This window comes from Microplitis mediator, chromosome 2 (genome assembly GCF_029852145.1).
Source record: "Microplitis mediator isolate UGA2020A chromosome 2, iyMicMedi2.1, whole genome shotgun sequence".
NCBI lineage: Eukaryota > Metazoa > Arthropoda > Insecta > Hymenoptera > Braconidae > Microplitis > Microplitis mediator.
Window position 1 is genome coordinate 11325843 of NC_079970.1, and position 22239 is coordinate 11348081.

The following is a 22239-nucleotide window of genomic DNA, read 5'->3' on the forward strand; positions in this document are numbered from 1 at the left end:
CAGAGAATTTTACGGTATTTTTTGCATCAAAAATTTATAGAAAAATTACTATAGTCATAGTAACATGAGGACATTTTGATCATAGTAACAAATGATACTGTAGAAATTTTTAAAATATATCGAACAGAATTTACAAGGTGCATTGTGATTTTGAAAAAGCAACAGACAAAATTTATACCAACTGCATACTAAATATTCTGATTTAGCCTGGTAAATTTTACTATGCAGTTGGTATGAATTTTACTTGTTGCTTTGTCAAAATTACAATGCACCTTGTGAATTCTGTTCGATGTATTTCAAAAATTTCTACAGTATTGGTAATTTGTACAATAATTCCATACTGTCCTCATGTTACTATGACTATAGTAATTTGTGTATAAATTTTTGATGCAAAAAATACTGTAAAATTCTCTGCGTGAACAGATCTCGTCTTTATATTTTCCATTTGCATGAAAATAGCATCTGCGGACTTTGGTGCGCTGCTGTTGCGACGTCAACAGTACTAAAGTCGGAAGCTTGAAGTCGATTATCAATCGATTTCGATAACGATAGTTCGATTGTAAAAAATCGATTATTTTGAGTGAAAAATCGATTTTCGATTAAAATCGAAGTCGACTTTACCATCCCTAAGGTGGGCCTAACAGCCCCGTTACATGAATTAATTAGATCAAAGATATCAACGCTGGAAAGTTAAAAAAAAAAGAGTCATCTAGCCTTACCCGGAGTGGAGAGGTAGATTTCTTATGTAAATACAATATAGCTACAATAGTGTAATTAATACTTATTTTGTAAGCTTATACATGTGTTGTAATATTAATTAAATAAAGACATGCCAGGACTGGTTGGTGGTTGGGATGTTTGAAAAATACGCATATTTAAAAATATAACAATATTTTTATTTGTCACAGCACAAAATATCACTGGGATGCAAATTAAATAGTTTATTGAATTTATAAATACTGTTAATTGTCTGAGCTCATGAATACGTGAATAATTGAATACAAATTATTGAGTTGAGCTCGAGTAAATAATGAATTAAAAATAATCAAGTTGAGTTTAATTGAACATTGAGTTGAATGCAAAAATGTCATGATAATAAGTAACATGATGTCAGAGGTTACTGAGCGAAGTGAACACATTAATTACTATTTTTAATAGCACTGAATACATAAATATTTTTGTTATTGAGTTTTAATAGTGATGATCACTTAATTGAATTGAATTTAATGAGCTCATGATAAATTACACTGATTTTAATTTATTTGTTGAACACGTGGTAGCATGATAGCAGAGGCTACTGAGCGAAACATAACTTTTAATTTAATTAAGAAATTGAGCATAATGATAATTGAATAAATAATAAAACTGAGTCTTTTAAATTAATTGAGCACTGATAGCAAGTAAATGTTTAATAAAAAATGCACCTGTTGCTTTCTCGATGATATAACCTCGTCAGGAACAGGTTGTAGAACACTGAATTTCTTGATGTTATTTATTAATTATTTTATGAGCTCTGGAGCTCGCGATTATAAAAATAATTATATTTTTATATAGAGTAATGAACTCTGAATGTAATTAATTGATTACTTTTAATTAGTTACTCGAGATGAGCGCAATTTTTGTAGATTATACAAAACACGTGGTGACACTTGAAATTGTATAAACGAATAGATAATGGCGTCGGTCTTCTTGCCACGAGGCAGGATAAATTCATGCGCATGCGTCGCACAGTGCAAGTCAAGTTCTCATAGATGGACACTAGGCCCCAGTAGGTGCTGCCTCTATTTGCCGGAAGTTCAACTACATTCAAATTTGAATGTAGTTGTGATTACGCAACAACATGAATTTCGAGTAAATAAGTTATGCCTTATCATTTAGAAGTTATTTGAAGACTAAGCTGCAAAAATAAGCTTTTTTTATTTTTTGTGAAATTTTCGATATCATTAAATTATTAGAAAAGATGTTTAAAAAAATCAAGTATTACAGTGAAAATTAAAGCTAATCGTCCAAATTTTGAGATATTTTTTACAGAATCGAGTTATCATTTTTGGTTCAAAAGTTATTTAAGAATAAAGCCAGAAAATTCATTTTTATGAAAATCAAAAAAAATTTCAAACACCCACAACTTCCAAACAATTTGACCGATTCGGCTCATCTTCGAACTTGATCAAGGTAATCGTCCAATAATACGTGTATAAAATTTCATTAAGATCCGTTAAGAATTGCGGGCGCTATCGTGATGACAAGGCTCGTTATATCGTGTCTATGTATATATATATATATATATATATATATGTCGGAGATGAAAGAATAAAATGGGGTTTTCCAATTGGACGGGAAGTTCCTAACAGTCGAGACTAGTTTTTACAGTAACAATTAAATAAAATTTAAGCTCTAGTTGTTTACAACTTAAGTAGATTATGTTTATTACGGGAGGCTTAGGCTCGCTGTGACATCTGTTCACCAAACGTAGCCACGGTCACAGGATGGATATAGTAAGACACAGAGGACAAGATAGTAAGATAATAAGATTGTTGTCCTTCTTTAAACATTTTGACTAAAAGGTTTCTAATGAAGAGTACAGAGTTTTTTGGACTAGTTGAGTCGGTCAGTTCTGATTGAGCATTCGTTGTGCGAGTTCAAGTTATCCTGTCGACCGTGGATTCGTTCTCGAGCCTAGTTTGCCGTAGTATTTGTAAATTATTCGATCGGGTTTTATTTGAATATTATGGGGACTGTCGTGTATTACAATTATTATAATTTCCTTTGTAATCAATTATTGCATTAGTTAGTATTTAGTGTATTTTGATATTTGTGCGACACTATCTCCATTATATTACTTGTCTAAGTATCATTATTCGTGAACAATACTTTTAATATTAAATTACTGTGTTGCATAATTATAATTCGTTTACATTTTAAATAAAATTGAGAGATATTAATATTGAAACCAATACTCGGGATAACGCCCAAGCTTGTAATGACTTTCCGACATATATATTAGGGTGGTTCATTTCGGAGCCAGATTTTTTTTTTTAAGTGCATGTGGAAAAAACCATAGTTCAACACAAAAAAAAAAATGTCACGCAAGGAAAAAAATTCTATGTCGATTACAGACCTAGCTTATTGAAAAATTGGATTTTCCCATTTCAATAACATGGGAAAAATTTTGTTTGTAGCTTCAAGTATTAATAACCTCGTTAACAAATCAATAGATCGAATAGACTAATACATATATTTTTGTAGGAAATCGAACGTCAATTTTTTCTTTAATTGAATTTTTATGGGTATTTTATTATGATAAACAATGTATATTTTTATCAATAAAGTAATAATTTTTGATCAGCAGTATGAGAATCTCAAAATCACAATTACGAACGATATTCTAATGCAGAAAAAAATTATTAGAAAGATTAAATGCGAAAAATGTCAAAACGAAGAAGAAGTCTTGTAAGAAATATCGTTAATATCAATAGTTTAATGTTAGTTTTATTACTTTAAGTGTAAAAACTATTCCTTGGGATCATAAAGGTTCCTAGAAAAATTGAATTCAATAAGTTTCATACATAGCAACATAATTTTCTAAGCGTTTAATAGTAAATATAAATATAAATTTTGAAAAAAAATTAGGTTAAAATGGCTGCAGTAAAAAATTGGCTGATGTTTTTCATTCGATCAAAAGTTCCTTTTGTAGAGAATGAAATTCCCTACAAAATGGCACCTTGGCCATTTTTGAATCAGTTATATTTACTGACTTGTAAAATATTAAGTTGGGATAAAAAACAATTTTATTAGAAAATTCTTATTTACGCAAACGCTAACTAAAAAATAGACATATCGAGCTGAAATTTTTTCAGGATTTTTTTTTTTAGTGAGACAACCTAATTTTCGTATGGGACCGAAAAAAAAAATATCGATTTCATTCGGCACAGTCTAGTATATATATAAATTATCTACACTGGTCACAGAAATTAAGGGATAGAAAAAAAATCCGAAATTTTTAGGTGATTTTCAACATGCTGTAACTCGGTGAAAAATGGTCGTATAAAAAAAATGAAAAAAGCAAATTGTAGCCTCAAGTTTCTAGTTTTTAGATCTGGACCTTAGAATTTTTTATCATGTACGGTTCCGGAGTAATCATAAGAAAACTAACGAAAAAATATTTTTCAAAATTTTTGCTGGTCTTTCAATACCTCTATGGGTGACAATAAATTTTTTTTCAATAATTCGACTGTCTGACTTTTCTTGGAAATTCTATGCCCTTTAATTTGGTGGCCTTAAAAAGTCTCTACAACGATTTGGCGCCGAGTTATCATTGATCAAACCAAAAAAGTCCATTTTGGCTTTGATAATCAATAACTCCGGATGTATTGGTCGTACAGAGAATGGAAGCAGGGTTTTGAAAACTAGAAAACATTCTCTATAAGGCAAAATTAGTGGCATTTGATGGAAAAATTTTTATTAAAGCGACATTGTTTGGTAAAAAACAGGTCAAAATTTACAAATTTAAGGATATTCGGAAATCTTGCTATAACTTTGGATATAACGGATGAACAAAGAATAACTTTGACTTTTTTTCAACCTCAAAGTGTCCTGAAAAAACCTTGAAAATTTCAAATCGCTGCGATTTTTCTTTCTTAGTGCCCCGAAGCTTTAAATTTATCGATTTTGTCAAAAATCACCATAATTGGTAGTTTCTCAGTTTTTGTTCATTTTTTCGATTTGAAAATGTTTTTTTTACCGATAATCTTCATTTCTTGGATCAAAAAGATCGATTATCGAAAAAAATAGTAAAAAAAAAAATTTTGGAAAAAAAAATTTTGAAAAAAAATCAAATTTTTCATTTTTATATTTATTTATTTATAATTATCAACAACAATATTTCATAATAAAAATAATTTGAATTTCAATTCAAATTTAAAAATCATCAGCCGTAATAATGGCTGGAAGTCATTTGCTAATTAATTAATTTATGCATAGCCAGATGGCATAGCATGTACGATTTTTAATAATTTGATTGACAGCAGGAATACGACGTCGTGACGTCACATATTATTTAATAATTTATAATGATATTTGCCGTATATCAGTGATATATTAGTAATTTTTGTTAAAAATAGATAAAAATAATCATTTTTTATTAATTATTATGGATTTCTGATCATAAGTTGATCAGAAAATTTGTTTTGTATTTGATATGAATTAATTTTGTCACAATTAAAAAAAATAATTCAAAAATTTGGAATAGGTCCAAATTTGAGGCTTGATATCTTCAATACGACGTGACTTACAGAAACCTTTATTCAGACCTTTTTTATAGAGCGTTCAATTTCCTAAAAGAATATGTTTTTATCAATCTTCTTCAGCGATTTGTTGTCAAGTTACAAGATTTCAAAGTTGGAAACAATTTTTTTCTATGTTATTCAAATGAGGAATAGAAAATTACAAAACACCACCTCTAAATATTAATATTAAGAGCTCATATCTTCAAAGGATCTTCTTCTAGAGATACTCTAACGATTTCTCAACGTTCATTGAAAAAAAAATAAAATATTCAATTTTTTTGAAACACTCTATTGAACACTCTTTTCGACTGACTACGTTAGCCCTTCTATTCTAGTCGTAGTTTATTCCCCTTCTTTTCTACTTCTCCCAAAAATCTTTTACAAACGCACTCCACAAAAGGGCCGTTGCAGCCAGATCATGGGAACAACGTATCCCATCCAACCATACTTTTTGATACTCTACGCTATGCTAGCGTGAGTTGCTTCAATCTTTAAGAATAAGTTCTAATAAAAATGTTTAGACAATAAGATACGTCATTCCCTCCCAGATAAAAAGCCAGCCCCAAAACTTCCCGCTGCTTTCGAGCTCAAGGAGCTTGAAAACATCACTGTGAATATATTTTCGAGCTCGAAGAGCTATTACATGCAATCATTTTTTTATGAGCTTTTCAAGATCTAAAAAGTAACGTTTTATGCTAGAGTTTGAAAGTTGAGAATCAAAAATCATTAATGAAGAAGCGGCTTTTAAATTTTTATTTTCGATTATGTTCTCTGAAGTCTATGTATTGAGGCAAAAATCAATGTCAGTGATCAAAATCAAGATTTGAATGAGTTTTGACTTAGGTCAAAGCAATAACATATGGAATATCCGAGAAAAACATTAAAGACTGGGTTTTTTCAATTTTTTGCTGAGAATATGTTTAAAACTAAGGAACAAGTTACATGACATTATCTGATGATCGAAAGAGACTATATTGAGAAAGAGTTGGTATGATTTCAGACACATTTTAGCACGTTATATTTTGATTTATTCAGGAAAAATAACATGAAATGTAATTTTTTAACTTTTCAGCGCGGATATCTTTTGAAGTAATCAACCGATTTTGACGTTTGGGGTGGCAATCGGCGCGTTTTATTGAGTTCTAGAGCTAATTAGATTTTGAAATTGATCAGATGAGTCACTTCACAGATAATCGAAAAAAACCATTTTTTATCATTTCTTTCGCCAACGATATCTCTCGAACAAATTAACTGATTGAGATGGTTGAGGTGGCATCTGACGCGGCTTATAAAGTTCTAGAGCTGATTAGATTTTGAAGTCGATCGTTCGAGTCGTTTCTGAGAAATCACTAAAAAACTAAAAAAAAAATTTTTTTTTTTCGTAATCCGCCAATATTTTCGAGTCTACTTGATCAAATGATCTGAAATTTTCAGGAAAGTTGAGGGCTAACAAGCTCTTTCGATTGTTACCTCAACCATCCAAATCGATTCATTAGTTAAAAAGTTACAAAGAGTTTACACACACATAGACACACACACACACACACACACACACACACACACACACACACACACACACACACACACACACATACATACACTCGGACATCATTCTGAAAATAGTCAGAATAGCTTCCTAGGACCTCAAAACGTCGACATCTGATGGAAACTCGACTTTCGAAAATCGGGGTGAAAACAATAACTTTCCAATTTTTCGAAAATCGTCGATTTTCTTTAGCGGGAAATTAAAAATACTTTTAAAATATAAAATAGCAGTGAAATTTACAGGTTATTTTGTTCACACTATAATACGACTGACAAAATTGTATTATAATGGGAAATGCATAAGTTATGTGAAATGAAAACCATATTTTCAACATTTTTTGATTCCATTAAAATTTTTAAGGCTATCAAATTATTGGAAGAAATGGTCAAAACATCAAGTTTAAGGTCATAAATTAAAGCTTATTAGACAAGCTTTTAAATACATTTTACGGAAATTATCTATGAGTTTTAGTTTTAAAGTTATATGAACTTAAAAGTGGATAAAATTTTTTTTTTTTGAAAAATCGTGGGAATTTGAAACAGCCATATCTTCTAAACTAATCGAATGATTTAGCCCATCTTCAAACTTAAAAATATATATATATATATATATATATATATATATATATATATATATACTGCCATTCTAATACGTCGTATCCCACATTTGGAAAATTTTTCAGGAGACGATAACAACGTTTCACGGTCAGCAGAGAAAATTATTTGTGATATGTTTACATTGGTATAACCTACAAATTTATTATTATGTTTTTTATAAAATACACGCAGTTGTAGTAAATAAACAATTTTGAATTGTATGCTGTAAGGAGAGTAAAAAAATATGCATAATTGCCTTCTTACTGATGTCATTAATTGCTTACTTAAAATTAACTTAAAATTGAAAATGTTAAGCGTGACTGAACCTATGCGAATGTGGGATACGACATATTAGAATATTTATTAAAAAATACTAAATAACCAATTTGACCTCTAAAATTTTGATATAAGCTGCGCACATTGTTACAATGATTCCATTTTTCATTAAAAGTGAAAATGTCAAATTTTGTGGGATACGACGTATTAGAATGGCAGTATATCGATATGAATGTTTTAACGAGTGGTATTTTTAAACCCTACTCAACTAATTATGATAGGTTATGACAAAATTCCTTGAAAAATCGACCATGAGGATAAATGCAATCGTTAGATTTCAGAAAAATCTACCTAATATAGAGTTGCTGTAGGAATCTTTCATATTCATTGAGTTGCATGAATTTCTACTATTAGAATGTATTTCAATTAACTATATTAATAGATGAGATTTCTGAATATACTATGAGTCATTACAAATACTTACTAGAACAGTACGACTTTAGTGTATTTCCACTTTAAATTTTTATAAAGTATCAGTATGGCTCACGGATAATATGCACCCATAGAAATTTTTCACCGTGTACATACTGAAAATTTCACAGCATTGTTTAAATATTTTTATTGTTTCTACAATGGTTTCTGATCGTGTTCACTGCACCAATGTTACATACTGGTAGTTTTTCAACATTAATTTCATTTTTTTAATTATTTATGATATTATTCAAGTCCAGGTTGGGTCTCATTAGAGTGCAAGAACCCTTCGGTGGGTCCTGGTCGTCGATTATTTAATAAATTATTAATTTATTCAATTTTCGCGATTTTGAAATATTTCGTTGTGGATGCTGACTCCGTATAATTGTTAGTGATAGTAGCAGGTGAGAATATCGGTACGAAATCTAGAGGAAACCCGAGCTGCTGTTGTGCTCAGGGTTACAAAACAGGGTAGAACTGCCAATTAACGCTCACTCTTGGGCACTAGTAGGAATATGGACAGGTCATAGTGTAGGTGAAAATGTTAGGGTGCTAATTGGCATCCTATTATAAGTTTAGATTGATTATAAATTAACCTTAGGTTTATGTAATAACACCGGAACACAATAAAAAAATGTGGTTTGTACATTTGACTAGACTTACCTCTTGATAATCGCTATCCACAGCGTTTGGTATCGGCTCGTGACTCCGTCATGGCTACTCAGAAACTCTCTGCTGCTCATTGGCAGATCCAAAACTCTCTACTTCGCTGTCTCTCAATACACTTCCCGAACGTAATAACTTCCCGGAAAAGTGATATTAGAGCGATTAATTTGTGAGCGAAAAGTTACTTAAATCATGAATTTTTATTTATAATAACGATTTTTTTGTTTCAGCCGTATCATAACTGTTACATCTACTGATGAATTTTATAGCATCATGGGAGTTCTTACGAGAGAAATGCTGGAGTTTACAGACACAAATATTTTAATTAAGGTTTCTGAATTTATATACTCATATTTATTTACAAACTCTGATTATGAAAAATGATTGACTCCATTTTAAGTATATATCTATATATTAGTTGATTTAAATTGTTTTAAATCATTTCAAATAATTTTTCGTAATTGGAGAACCCACTTCTATATTGAAACTAGATTTGGGAGCACCTCTCCGTCCTTCAGGCAGCCAAATAGGGCACAAAATACTCGGCTTACCTTATTTAAAAAGTTGGGTACGAGATGTAATTAAATACCAACTAATTGATTAATTTAGTCTCAGATTAGGGGATCAAGAAAAATTTAGGTACTTACTATTTTAGGTATATTCAAATAATAAATCAGAGTTAAAGTAACTCAATAATCATGGCCCATTGAACGTACAAACAAATCACAGGTGTTAGTTGATGTAACAAGACTTGTGAATTAATTAATTAATGTAACGGGACCAAAGTCCACCTCCACCAACCGGAGGTCGTTATCTGACCCTTTTAAGCATACGCGCGTGACGGGGTCATCTCCACTTTCTGACCGAAAAAACACTCTTAGCCAAAAAATATAATCCAAATTATAATCCACTAAGGTGGACATTAACCAGAGGTATAACCGAAATTTCTCATTGTGCGTGTAATCTAACCACAGCCACCACGAGTCCTACCTCTGTGGGCCTCGTTTTGGACATCTCAGGAAATAAAGAGACTCTGACCGAAGAGGGCTTGGAGAAGTGGCCTTCCGTGGTACCAATTTCCTGCACTGGTCGACAGGTTGCTCATTGATAACTGGTGGAAGGCAACTTTTCCCTATACCCTAAGAAAGGTTTCATCCACTACTTCGCAACGGTACCTACTGGCTTCCTGCAACCACAGCATTGCAACGTGTAATATGATGCAAAACATTATATAATTGATACTCCTAACGGTTTGGACTAGTAGTGGCAAAACCTGAGGAGTGGGTGGTACTTGCTGGTTTGGCACCCAATAGAAGGCGCTTCACCTCTTTTGCCACACATCACAAGTAACGTATTATGACTTAACCTACATGTTGCATCCATAATTTTATTTACAACTCATGTGTGCTATTCACGTTTTATTAATTGCCTCAAAAGCGGAGGTTAGATAGCACTGCAATAATATAAACACACAAACTTTAGTGTTCCCGGTATTTACTTAAATTCAGATAATTATTTCAATATTTTTGGAGGTGAGAAATAGTGATTCTATACAAAAATAGTTGAACTTTTAAAATATTCAATAATTTCACAACCATGACAAATAATTTACAGCTAGAATCTGTCATTGATTTTACTAAGCGCTATGGGTTAGAATGACTGCCTGCTTCATATAATAAATAGAAAAAAGTGTCCTCGATACTGTGAAGTGGTGAACTCAAAAAGTGCTCTATTAATCAAACTAAACTAAATAATGCAAGTACAATCACAATTTTCATTTAATCTGCAGGAATAGAAAGTTGACAAGATAGCTAGTCTATAAGTTCCCTCGCAGATTTGAATCACGGTGGAAACACGGTGGGTTTGTTCCATTTTACCACTGTGATTACGCGGTGTATCCACCATGATTCCACGGTGGCTTTACCACCGTGTATACACGGTGTTTTCACTGTGATCACGTGGTTGATACAGCGTGGAACCACGGTGGTGAAATAGCACAAAGCCACCGTGGAATCACGGTAGATACACCGCGTAATCACAGTGGAAACACCGTGTATACACAGTGGTCAAGCCACCGTGGAATCACGGTGGATACACTGCGTAATCACAGTGGATACACTGTGTATACCCGGTGGTGAAATGGAACAAACCCACCGTGTAACCATGGTGGATCCAACGATTTAACAACCCGTGAACTTGAACAGAGAACTAAACGGATTTTAATCGCGAAAGAAAAAAATATTCTTAGTCTGGGAACGGAAATAAAGGGTCACAAAATAAAATTAGATGGCACCTGGCACTACTGGGATCACAATCAGAATATTTTAAAACTAGACAAGACTTTAAATCAAAGGCATGCACTCAGCAATCATTCAAGTAACCAGCAACAAACTAAAAATTTTCAATAATAGTATGGATTTCAAGTGGCATTAGCAATCTTTTCAATCAAGAAGTAATATATGCCGCAGATATCTTCTGCATCTGCGAAACGTGGTCAACTACTACATTATCTCTTCCTCGTGACTGGGACACGTACCAAGCTTTTAACGCCAATGCAATCAAAGAAAGAAGCACTGGACGCGCTTGTGGAGGACTTGCGGTTATCATCAAAAAACATTACCAAGCCAAAGCCATTGAAATATCAGACAGCTGGATCTTTTTTCACTGCAAATTGTAGCAACTTGAAGCAATTATTGCTATTGCTTGTGTATACTTCAGGCCATCTCGGGACATAAGCACACTACTGGATCTTTTCCAAGTCACGCTAGATGAAATTATGTGCTCCTATGGACCATCTCCCCTTATTAGTGACGAGCGATTTCAATGCACGACGTAGTAACCTCAATACTCTGCCGAAAGAGGTAACATATGGAACAAATCTAAGCCCTGAAAGAGTCTCATTAGACACAACGATCAATTATAGAAGTCCAAAGTTGGCCGAATGCTTGGAGAGCAACAGCCTGGTACTACTTAATGGAAGAACAGTTAGTGGCACTCCGGCACAATTCACCTGCGCCCATATTGGTCGTAGCATTGTGGGTCTAGGATGGATCAGCAGTAACTGGCTTTATGCTATTAAAGACCTAAAGGTTATTCAAGAACACAACCCCTCCGACCACTTCCCAATCATGATCAGCTTATTTGTACAGAGTGAAGATAGACTCAATAAACCTGAAAATAATGTGATGAGAAAATTCCTTACCTGCAAGCCGGAAAATAAGGTAATTTACAAGGACCACCTAAGAAACTCGTGTAAAATTGCAGTCAACTTCGCTGAAGAAAATATAGATCGAATCAGCGCAAAGCTCAATGACGCCATTAACGATGCCACACTCTCTACTATATGATCTGCAAATCTAGCGCGAAACACCGGAAGTCGAAGCAGCATAATCAAGAATGGTTTGACATTGATTGTCGAAACGCACGCAATTCATTTAAGGAATTATTTGCCGACTGTAAATTAACAGCCTTCAACAAACCGGAACTCGATGCATACAGAAATGCCAAGAGAGTCTATTCGAAGTTAATTAAGAATAAAAAGAGGAAGTTACAAGCAAAAAAGTTAGACGCTCTTGCAAATACTAAAAATATAACTAAATTCTGGAAGACAATAAATGGAGTCAGGCGCACTCAATTTACACGTAATCCAATTACTCTTGAGGTCTGGGAAGATTTCTACAACAAAATCATCCCTCATTGTTCTTTTGATAACACATTGTTCTATGGGGTAGAACACCCAGTATTGGACTGAGAATTCTTCATGGAAGAATTAGATAAGGCTTCCGCCAGCTGCAAGAATACTAAGGCACCAGGCCCTGATAATATTCAGAATGCATTTCTGAAAAATATGCCATATAACTGGAAGCTCTACTCTTTATGCTTAATCAATAAAATTCTGAGAGAAGAATATACTCCAGACCTCCAAGCAAGAAACAATTTCTTTACGGAGATGAGGAAATTGTCATCGCAAACTCGTACGATTATCTACACGGAAAGAATTTTTTGATAGAAATTTAAAATTCTCATAATTCTGCATCTCAATCCCTTTTATCAATTTCTGTTTGAATACATCGATTTTTCAAGTATAACCATGGATAAAAATTAAAAAAAACGCATGGTCTATTAATTACTATTTTTCGTATGTTGTATATATCAATTCGCTGATTTAATATCAAGTTCATGTAACTTTCCATCTTCATCATATCTTTCAATTTCTTTTCAAAAAATTAAATTTAGCAACCATAAATGAATCGTTTTTTTGAGAAACCCCATAAGTCATGTTTTTTACGAAATTGGGTTTTTTGCAATTTTGGGTTCTTTGGATGTCCCTCCATAGAAATCAATCAGAATATGCATGAAATCAGCGTTTAAAAAAAAATTAATGATCCTGAAGTTTGCAGACAATTTAAAATTTCTGAATTTTTTTTCAACACTTTAATTTAAAAAAAAAAAAAAACTAAAAATATGCACATGTAGAAAAGTTAGAAGCCTTGGAGCAATTTTTTAAAAAATTTTTTTTTCTAAATTTGTCGTTTTTAATAAAAGTGCAAAATTTATTAAACGTCGGCTAACTTCAGTATCATAAAAATTACCGGGGTGACAGCAATTTCACTTAATTGAGAAACCCCATAAGTCGATGACTCAAATAAACATATGGAGTTTTAGTTTTACAGAAATTACTTTTTTTTTCTATTTAAAATTCACGCTTTTTTGGGAAATTAATTTCAAATGTTGTTTTATTGTTGACTGTTATATGACTAATTAAAATGTTTGAATTAATTATAATTTTTTGTAATTTCTAAGTTCCAGAGTTTAAATACAAATTTAATACTTCATTTTATCAGTGTAATGAATGATTCGAGTGGAAATATTAAAAAAAACAATGATTTTTTAACTTTTTTTTCCGTTTGGTTGAGAAACCCCATAAGTCAACCAACTTTAAATAATTTTTTCGTCGTTTCGATTAAAAAATTAAATTTTTCTTGTTGAAATCTTTTTCAGAGACGCTAACATCATTGTATTCAATTATTTATTTATTCTTTCAATGTCAAGTTTTTCCAAAAAAATGTTTTTTGTGTTTCCTGAAAAATTTTGTTTTCTTGACTTATGGGGTTTCTCAAATAAACGATTCAAATGTGAGCGAAACTTTAAAAAACGAATGTTCTTGATTAATTTAATTATTCTTCGAATTCTCGAAGAATGTAACAAAACGTAACTTATTCCTACCTCGAAGAGCTCAAAAATACCAATGCATTCAAAGTATTGTCAAGCTCAAAGAGCTTGGATATGTGTTGACAACAATATTTTTGAGCTCCTCGAGCTCGAAAACAGTGGGAAGTTTCGGGCCTGGCCCGCAAGGTCGCCCGTTTTTCAGATTTTTTTTTCTATTTTGAACTTGAGCTTATTTACATATACAATTTGCAAATTGTCAAGAACGATTTTTGGGACTTAAAAAATATCTGTTCAAAACGCAAATTCCGACAATCAAACTCAAATAAGCAGCTTTCTTCTTTTTTTTTTATTTTAAATTTTCGGTTTTCATAGTGGACTCTTAATTAATAAAAAATAAAAAAAAATCGTAATTTATATATATTACTATTCTTGGAAACTTACCGTGTCACTCTGTGGTAAATTACTCTCTAAACATAAATAAGTGAATATTCACTAATTTCAAGTGCAAACTGAACCACTGATTTCAAAAAGTGGTTCGGTTGGCACTCAGAATTAGTGAATATTTACTTATTCCATTTATTTATGTTTAGAAAGTACATTACTCTGTGGATTTTTCGAATTTTTTAAATAAAACAAAATTCTATATAATATAATTAACTTTTTATTATACTTAAAAAAGTAAATAAAAAGAAAAAAAAAGGCCATTCGGCATCCGAAATGGATGTAGATTTCTTACGATAATTGTTCCACTTTTAATAAGTATATATAATTTAATAATCACCCATCAAAAATTTTTAAAGATATTAACAATAGCATTATCACCATAACACATAAGTCAATTATGTCACTTTGAACCCTTATTAAAAGTCAAACAATTATCGTAAAACAAAAAATAAAAAAACTAAAATACAGCTTTTTCTGTCGGCTATCAAGTTCTTTTTACATAATAAGGATAGATGTACCCGTTAAAAAGTTATTTACGAAAAAAACCAAAAAAGTAGGATTTTTCGTTTTTTTTAGAATTTCAAATGTCCGCCATTCCTAAACTAGTGAACCGATTTTGCTCATCTTCGAACTTAACCAAGCTAATCGTTCATAGAATAAGTGGGCCAAGTTTCATTAAGATCTGTTAAAAATTGTGGCCGCTATCGTCGCAACATGGCGCGTTATATATATATATATATATATATATATATATATATATATATATATATATATATATATATATATATATATATATATATATATAATTAGATATTTATAGGTTTCATATCAATAAAGTCAGATCAGATTTAATCATACATAGACGTATATAACTCCATATATCAGTCATGCCTGATCGGATCCAATCATATATAAGCGTATGCACGGCTATACATGAATTTATATTAGCCATGTCTGATCAGATCTAACTATATATACACATATATGATCAGATCTGATCGTACATAGACTTATATATGGGCTTATAACAGCCAGGTATGATCAGATCTAATTATGTATGAGGTCATATATAATTATATAATATTATATATGACATTATATATAATCATGCATGATTATATATAATGTCATATATGGTTATATATAATCGTATATGATCAGATATATGAACATATATAATCATATATGATCAGATATATGAACATATATAATCATATATGATTAGACAAAATCTTTTTTCATCGGGAAGCAAGATTGATCATTCCCACAGCATCACCTCGAGTACGCACACCTATTCCAACGTACAGTTTTACGCACGGCAATAAAACAACGTTGGAGGCGGTTGATCACGCACACACTCGGGATACATTATGTAAACAAACAACCTCACAAACTATAAGCTACTTGATGCCGAACACAAGCGTCGCATAGCCAAAGTTACCGAAATAGCTTTAATACGAATTTTATATTGATCACTATCAATGACATGTCCAAATACAGTTTTAAAATAATGAAAAAAAAAATAATAATTAAATTTAAAATTTAATTCAAATCATCTTTTAAAAATCATAATCTAAAAGTACTATTGTAATACACGTGGTTTTCGTGTACTATTGTTATTATGACGTTGTTGGCCGACATCTTGAATTTTTTTGCGTCTACCAGCCTCGCCAGCGATTTCATCATAAAACAAAAGACAATCTACTTAATGTAAATCTATTTGTCACCATCTAATATACTGAAAAATATTTTCAGAAATCTATGAATTTATTAAATTAAACAAATAAAGATTTGTCAAATCTTTCTAGGTTGTCTAAATTAAGCGTCTATTAAAACGTATTTTGTTTTTTATCATAAAAAATACTTAAATCTAAAGGGAATGTTTAAATAAATTTATGATAAATTTAATAAGAACAAAACTAATGTCTTATTAATGATTGTATAGTTTAATGCACTTCCGTTAGATTTTACAATACAAACAAAAGTAATTATAATTAAATTTAGATATAAACGTAAATTGTAAAAAATGGTCAAGTTAAACGAACAATAATTCTTAGTTGTTATGATTCAAAGTAAGAATACGGTTTAATTGGTACGGAGAGAACTCGGCGAGTCTCGACAAGTGGTAATTTTGGATAATGGAGAGAATTCAAAAGAATCTCGACAGATCGGGTTAACTGATGGTTGATAACTAACTATTTCTTAAAGAACGAACTTGAGTCTGAGTCCCCGATCGTGACGTCAGAGTCCTCAAGGGTGGGTGGGAAAAAGGTCAGCTGGGGGTGTCTTTGGAAAATTTGGACATCTGATTGGCAAGCGGAAAATAGACAGGAGGGACAGATAGGTGAAGGAAGAAGGGTAGAACGAACGAGAGAAACTAAGGAAAGACCAATAAGGAAAAGAAAAGGATAGAACTCTCGAAGTACTGTACTACGGTAGAACAATACAAGAAACACATGGGCTTGAAGAAGGCATGGGAAAGTATTTTAGGATCGAAGGAGTAATAAAGTAATTTAGTTCAGCTGGCGAGACAGTGGTAAAAATGTATATTTTTTGGAGACTTAGGACTGAACCCTTGATGATTAAGTCATAAATTATTAGTCTGTTTAAGTTTTTTGTTACTATCCGTACTTCGACATACAACAATTGGGATTTGATTTTAAATATAGAATGCAAATATTGGACTTATGATAAATATTATTTAAAGGCACAAATATTTAAGCAAAGTTTGCCGAGAGAGTAAAATTTAAACATTTTGAAAATTCTCAAGGACTTTAGCGACACAAAAAATACGTATAATAAAATATAATAATAGAAAAAACTACATTTATAATCGCGTGAGCAAACATATTTATTGCGTTTTATATTTTCTTGCATGCATGCTTCATTCATCTCTACTTACGTCTTATATTCTTATATTGATTTTTCGAAATTTCTTTTCTAAAACAATATTCATAAATACTCTTATCTTGTGATAAATCACTTCCACAAAATTTAATTTTTTTAATAAATAAACCACGTACGCAGTGGAAGCGTGCATTGAAGCCCAATAACCTGTCGGGTTTTGAATAAAAGTTGAACACATTAATTATATTAACTGAGTCTAATCTTCATTAACTTCTAATAAACATCAATAACTTCTTAACAATCTTTAGTATTAATTTATAAGTATTATAATATAAGCAGTACAAAAATACTTTAGTTGTAACTACGTAGTATCACATAAAACCGCCAAGTGACAAGCACGTGAGCGAGCCACAGCGAGCGAGCGGGAGAGTGTATGCGCCGTCAAGCGACGCGTAGACCGACACCAACTCATCCAAAATAAGGATAATAACTTAGCTGTCGCTTTAAGCGGCAAATACAAATAAAGAATAAATAATTAAATAATAATTAGGAAATGGACTTGAAAATCGTGTGCTCTTGACACTTTGACTCGGGAGTGACATTTAACTTTTTATTTCTCGTCACCCACATAAATAATTATTATTCAATAGTACAACTTGCAACAATGAGTTAAGTAAGAATTACTCCACAGGTGGTGAGAATAGGAACTTTTTCATGGGCGGAGTGATTGTGGAGTGACACGGATTTTATTTCACCCTGCGTTCACTCCGGTCCAGCGTTTTAATACTTAAATAAATTTATATTAAATAGAAACAGTTGGTAATTAGAAAAATAACTTTTTTAATAAATAATTCATTCAAATATTGATATTTACACTGAGAAAAAAAAGTACTTTTGACAAATAAGTACGTTCTTGTTACAAGAAATTAATTTGTTGAAAATTTTCAACATCATACTTTTTTGATTGAAGAAAATACAATTTTTTGCATAGTAATTTTTTTTTCAAAATACAGCTTTTTTATCATAAAGAGAAAACAATTTTCAAAGCAACCTAAGCATTTCTTCTCTCAAAATTTCAAACATTTAATAACGGAAAACTTTTTATATGATTATATATTTTATTTCTCTTGACAATATAATGATCTCAATAATATAATGAAATATTCTGTAAGTCAAGTTAATTTCTTTCTTGTAATTTTGAAAATATTTAATGTGAAAGCCTATTTAATTGATTGAAGTTTATGTATAAAGCTCAGAAAATATTTGTATTCATTACAAAGTCTTCTGTTACCTACTGTAAAAGTAACATTCTTATCATGATGAAAATAATTAGTTTGAAATGGTTTAAAGTTATTGAGAAAAAAAAAAGCAAAATTATTGACACAAGAAATTAAAAAAAAAAAAAATAAATAAAAATTAGCTTGAATCAAGTAAAGCTAACTTAACTAAAGCAATTTGTTGAACGTAAAATTATTTTTTCTTTTGTATACAAAGAGTATATTACGTTTATCTTTATAAAATAATATAGTTACTATATTACCAAATGTTGTTTACATAACTAACCATTTTTTAAAACTACATTTAATTTTAATGTCAGTAGATTTGAAATAATCAACTAAATTAAAACGGCTACAAGCAAGAAACGTTTTTATTTATTACGATCAAAGTTTTTATTTTTTGGCATTACTTATTGATCTTAACAAGGTTATAAATTCTGAAATAAAAAATCTTTTTGTATTACTTATAATACTTAGTGATCTAGTAGATGTATATGATTACTTCTTTTGTTGGTAAAATAATTATAGGTAAAATATTTCATTGTTTCATATTATAAATAATTTAATTCTATCTAGGTATTAAATTTTCGTCAGAGCTAATGAATGTAGAAAGTCGAAAATGTTGTTATGCTTGCTATGTAAATAGTATTTTATAAAAATAAAACATAATATTGAGCTGAAGAATTTAAATCTTGTCAGAGTATTAATATTTTTTATTTATAAAATAAGTTCATTCGCAACGGAAAAACACACTTCAATCATTTCTTATGGAGCTGGTCAGTAGTATTGTAGTTGGACTGTAAAAATATAAAATACACTATTTCAAAATAATTTTACTTTTCTACAATGACGTTTAGTATTGGTAAAATCAATTGTTGTCTTGTTAGAAGAATGTAAACTACGGTCCCAAGACTACGCCATTTTTTAAAGAGACAATGCACCTTTCTCCAGTACGTTTTTTATACTTGTAAAACTATAATAAATTACTTCGATGTATTAGTTTTGTCTTTTGCATTATCAACTTTTGTTTTCACTAAATCAGTTGATAAAATTGACTCATTAATATTTTAAAAAAATTTGATATCACGTGGAGTAATAATAAATTTTTATTTATCACATAAATTTGGATGTAGTGCTAATGAAGCATATGGTGTAGAAAATCTTTAAAAGTTATCAAACCAAAAATTCTTTGAAAATATAACAGATGAAGAGTAAATTCTAGATTTCTTTATTCGAGAAAGTGCAAAATGTATGATAGAATTACTGTGTTGAATAAATCAACAAATTTTTATTCTTTACAGTTAATTTTACATATTCAGTATAATATTTTTTTGCGCGTATTTTTTTATTTTTAGAATTAGATAGTCATCTATAGTAAATAAAAAATAATACGGCATAATCTATTAAGTTTTTTTTTTTACTTCAAAACTTACGACGAACAGAAAAGTAAATAATTTTTTATGCAGACTAAGTCATTTTTTCATTTTAATGATTATTGTTTTTGTTAAAATAAGAGTTTTTCTAATTTAACATACTTATTACGTTAATTAAATATTAGATATCTTAATTAGGATAAAACATATATGTAATAAAAAAAAAAATATGTAACAAAAAAAAAATCTATATTTTCATTATATTATAAAATTTTGAAACTATATGGTTCCCATTTCGTGTCAATGAATCATTGTTCATTTAAAGTATATAATATAATGGAATAGAAATTTAAAATTCTTACCTTAAAAAAGTCAGTATTTAATTTCTGATCTTTTTTTCACTTTTAAAAATTTATTAGATTTTATTGTGATGATACTTTTTATTGCAGTTCAAATAAAAACTTCTCAATTATACTGTTCAATAATTAAATAAAATTACGCTCTAGCTCAAGCTAAAAATATGAATATTTATTACAAAATTTATTTATTTTTGTTAAATCGCATTTTATTTATAAGAAATAACACTTTTACATTAATTTATGAATTTAACTTAAAAATACACAAAGTTTGATTAAAAGATGTTCTTTTTTAAACCACTATATCCATTTTTATATGGTAAATTGTAAATATTTAAGGGTCATTGAATATATAAATATTTTTGTTTAATTTTTATAAATAAGCACATTTTTATAATAGCTTTATCACTATAACATTACAATATATTTTTTATTTTCTACTATATGAATTTCAAGTGGCTTATAATTGTCAAGATCATCGTGAAAAATTATGCCCCATTCTATACTGTCATTAACCTCAAGTCCCTGAATCTGATAAGAAAAATTTACGTTTTTCATAGATGTATATAAAAACGCAATTTTATCAAGTGTATATTCGTTTTTGAGACAAATATAGCGAATTTGACCGAATTTTGCATGTGATTTATCATCATCATCACTACCATCGACTTTTAATATCATATTAGTTTCATAATTTGTTCCATAAATTTTTAACGATTTTGTTACAATGCAATTTGATAATATCAACGGCAAAATATCTGCGAAATTTGAGTATTCATCAACAGAGCAGACATTTTTTTGATTTGAAATATTACACGATAAACGTGATGAAAGTCCACAATTGTCATTAAATAATTGATATATTTTTTGTTGATTTTTTATTCCTAAAGTGTGTGCAGGATTTACTCTCGAGTTAGTGGCTTTAGAAATTTTTTTCAATTTTTTATGGTATCCTTCATAGCGCATTGAAGAATAGTATTTCAAGGGCCCAAGAACTTTCATCAGTCGACTGTAGCTTATAAGATAATGAAATTTGAATACTAAAGATTTATTAAAAATTTTCATATATAAAAAATGATGTTGAGAACCAAGTTTTTGTAATTTTGAGATTTGACTCGAAATATAACTATAGCTATTGTGATGGTGGAGTAGAGTGACCCAGTGAACCAGTACGGAGGGCACCTGTGATTTTTAAATAGTGCTGTGAAAATGAATACTTACTCTAGTTACTATCATTGTGATTTAAAAACTACTCTACTATTGCTATTTGTAGTATTACTATTTCTTATACTTATGACTAGTGTCGCAACTTTTGCCCGTTTAAAAAGTCCTAGGGAAAAAATTGAAAATCGTAAAATTTAAAAATTCGAAAGTCGTGATTTCAAATAACGAGGCAGCTAATTTCACGATTCAGAATATTTACTTAGAATCCTGCATAGAAAAACAAAGACATAGTTATGATTGAAGCTAGCAAAAAAAACCCGTCTGAAAAAATCAGAGTTATTCAAATAATGAATTCAAATGATTAAATAAAACAGAACGATTCAATAAAAAAAATTGATTCACAACGAAAATTAACTGTCAATCTGACATACTGAACGTGAGAGGAAATGAAATATGTGTCAATGAAATAATAATGATCCCACACACTTTCCCACACATTATCCCACACATTTTCCCACACGATTTCCCACACATTCAGCCACACATTATCCCACACACTTTACCACAAATTATCCCACACATTTTCCCACACATTCTCCCATACATTTAGCCACACAATCAGACACACATTATCCCACACATTTTTCCACACATTTTCCCACACATTATCCCACACATTTTCCCACACACTTTCCCACACATTCAGTCACAGATTATCCCACACATTTTCTCAAACATTATCCCACACACTTTCCCACACATTCAG

General features: G+C 30.4%; 1 protein-coding gene across 6 annotated transcripts in view; it reads left to right on the forward strand.

The window, feature by feature from the left end:
- Positions 1-22239, forward strand: part of LOC130663026 (uncharacterized) — a 490048-nt gene that overhangs the window by 294203 nt on the left and 173606 nt on the right. For all 6 annotated transcript variants that reach the window (XM_057462059.1, XM_057462055.1, XM_057462056.1 and 3 more), the window contains one exon: positions 9071-9170. In XM_057462059.1, the coding sequence (XP_057318042.1) occupies positions 9071-9170 (100 nt within the window). The remainder of the gene's footprint in view (positions 1-9070; positions 9171-22239) is intronic.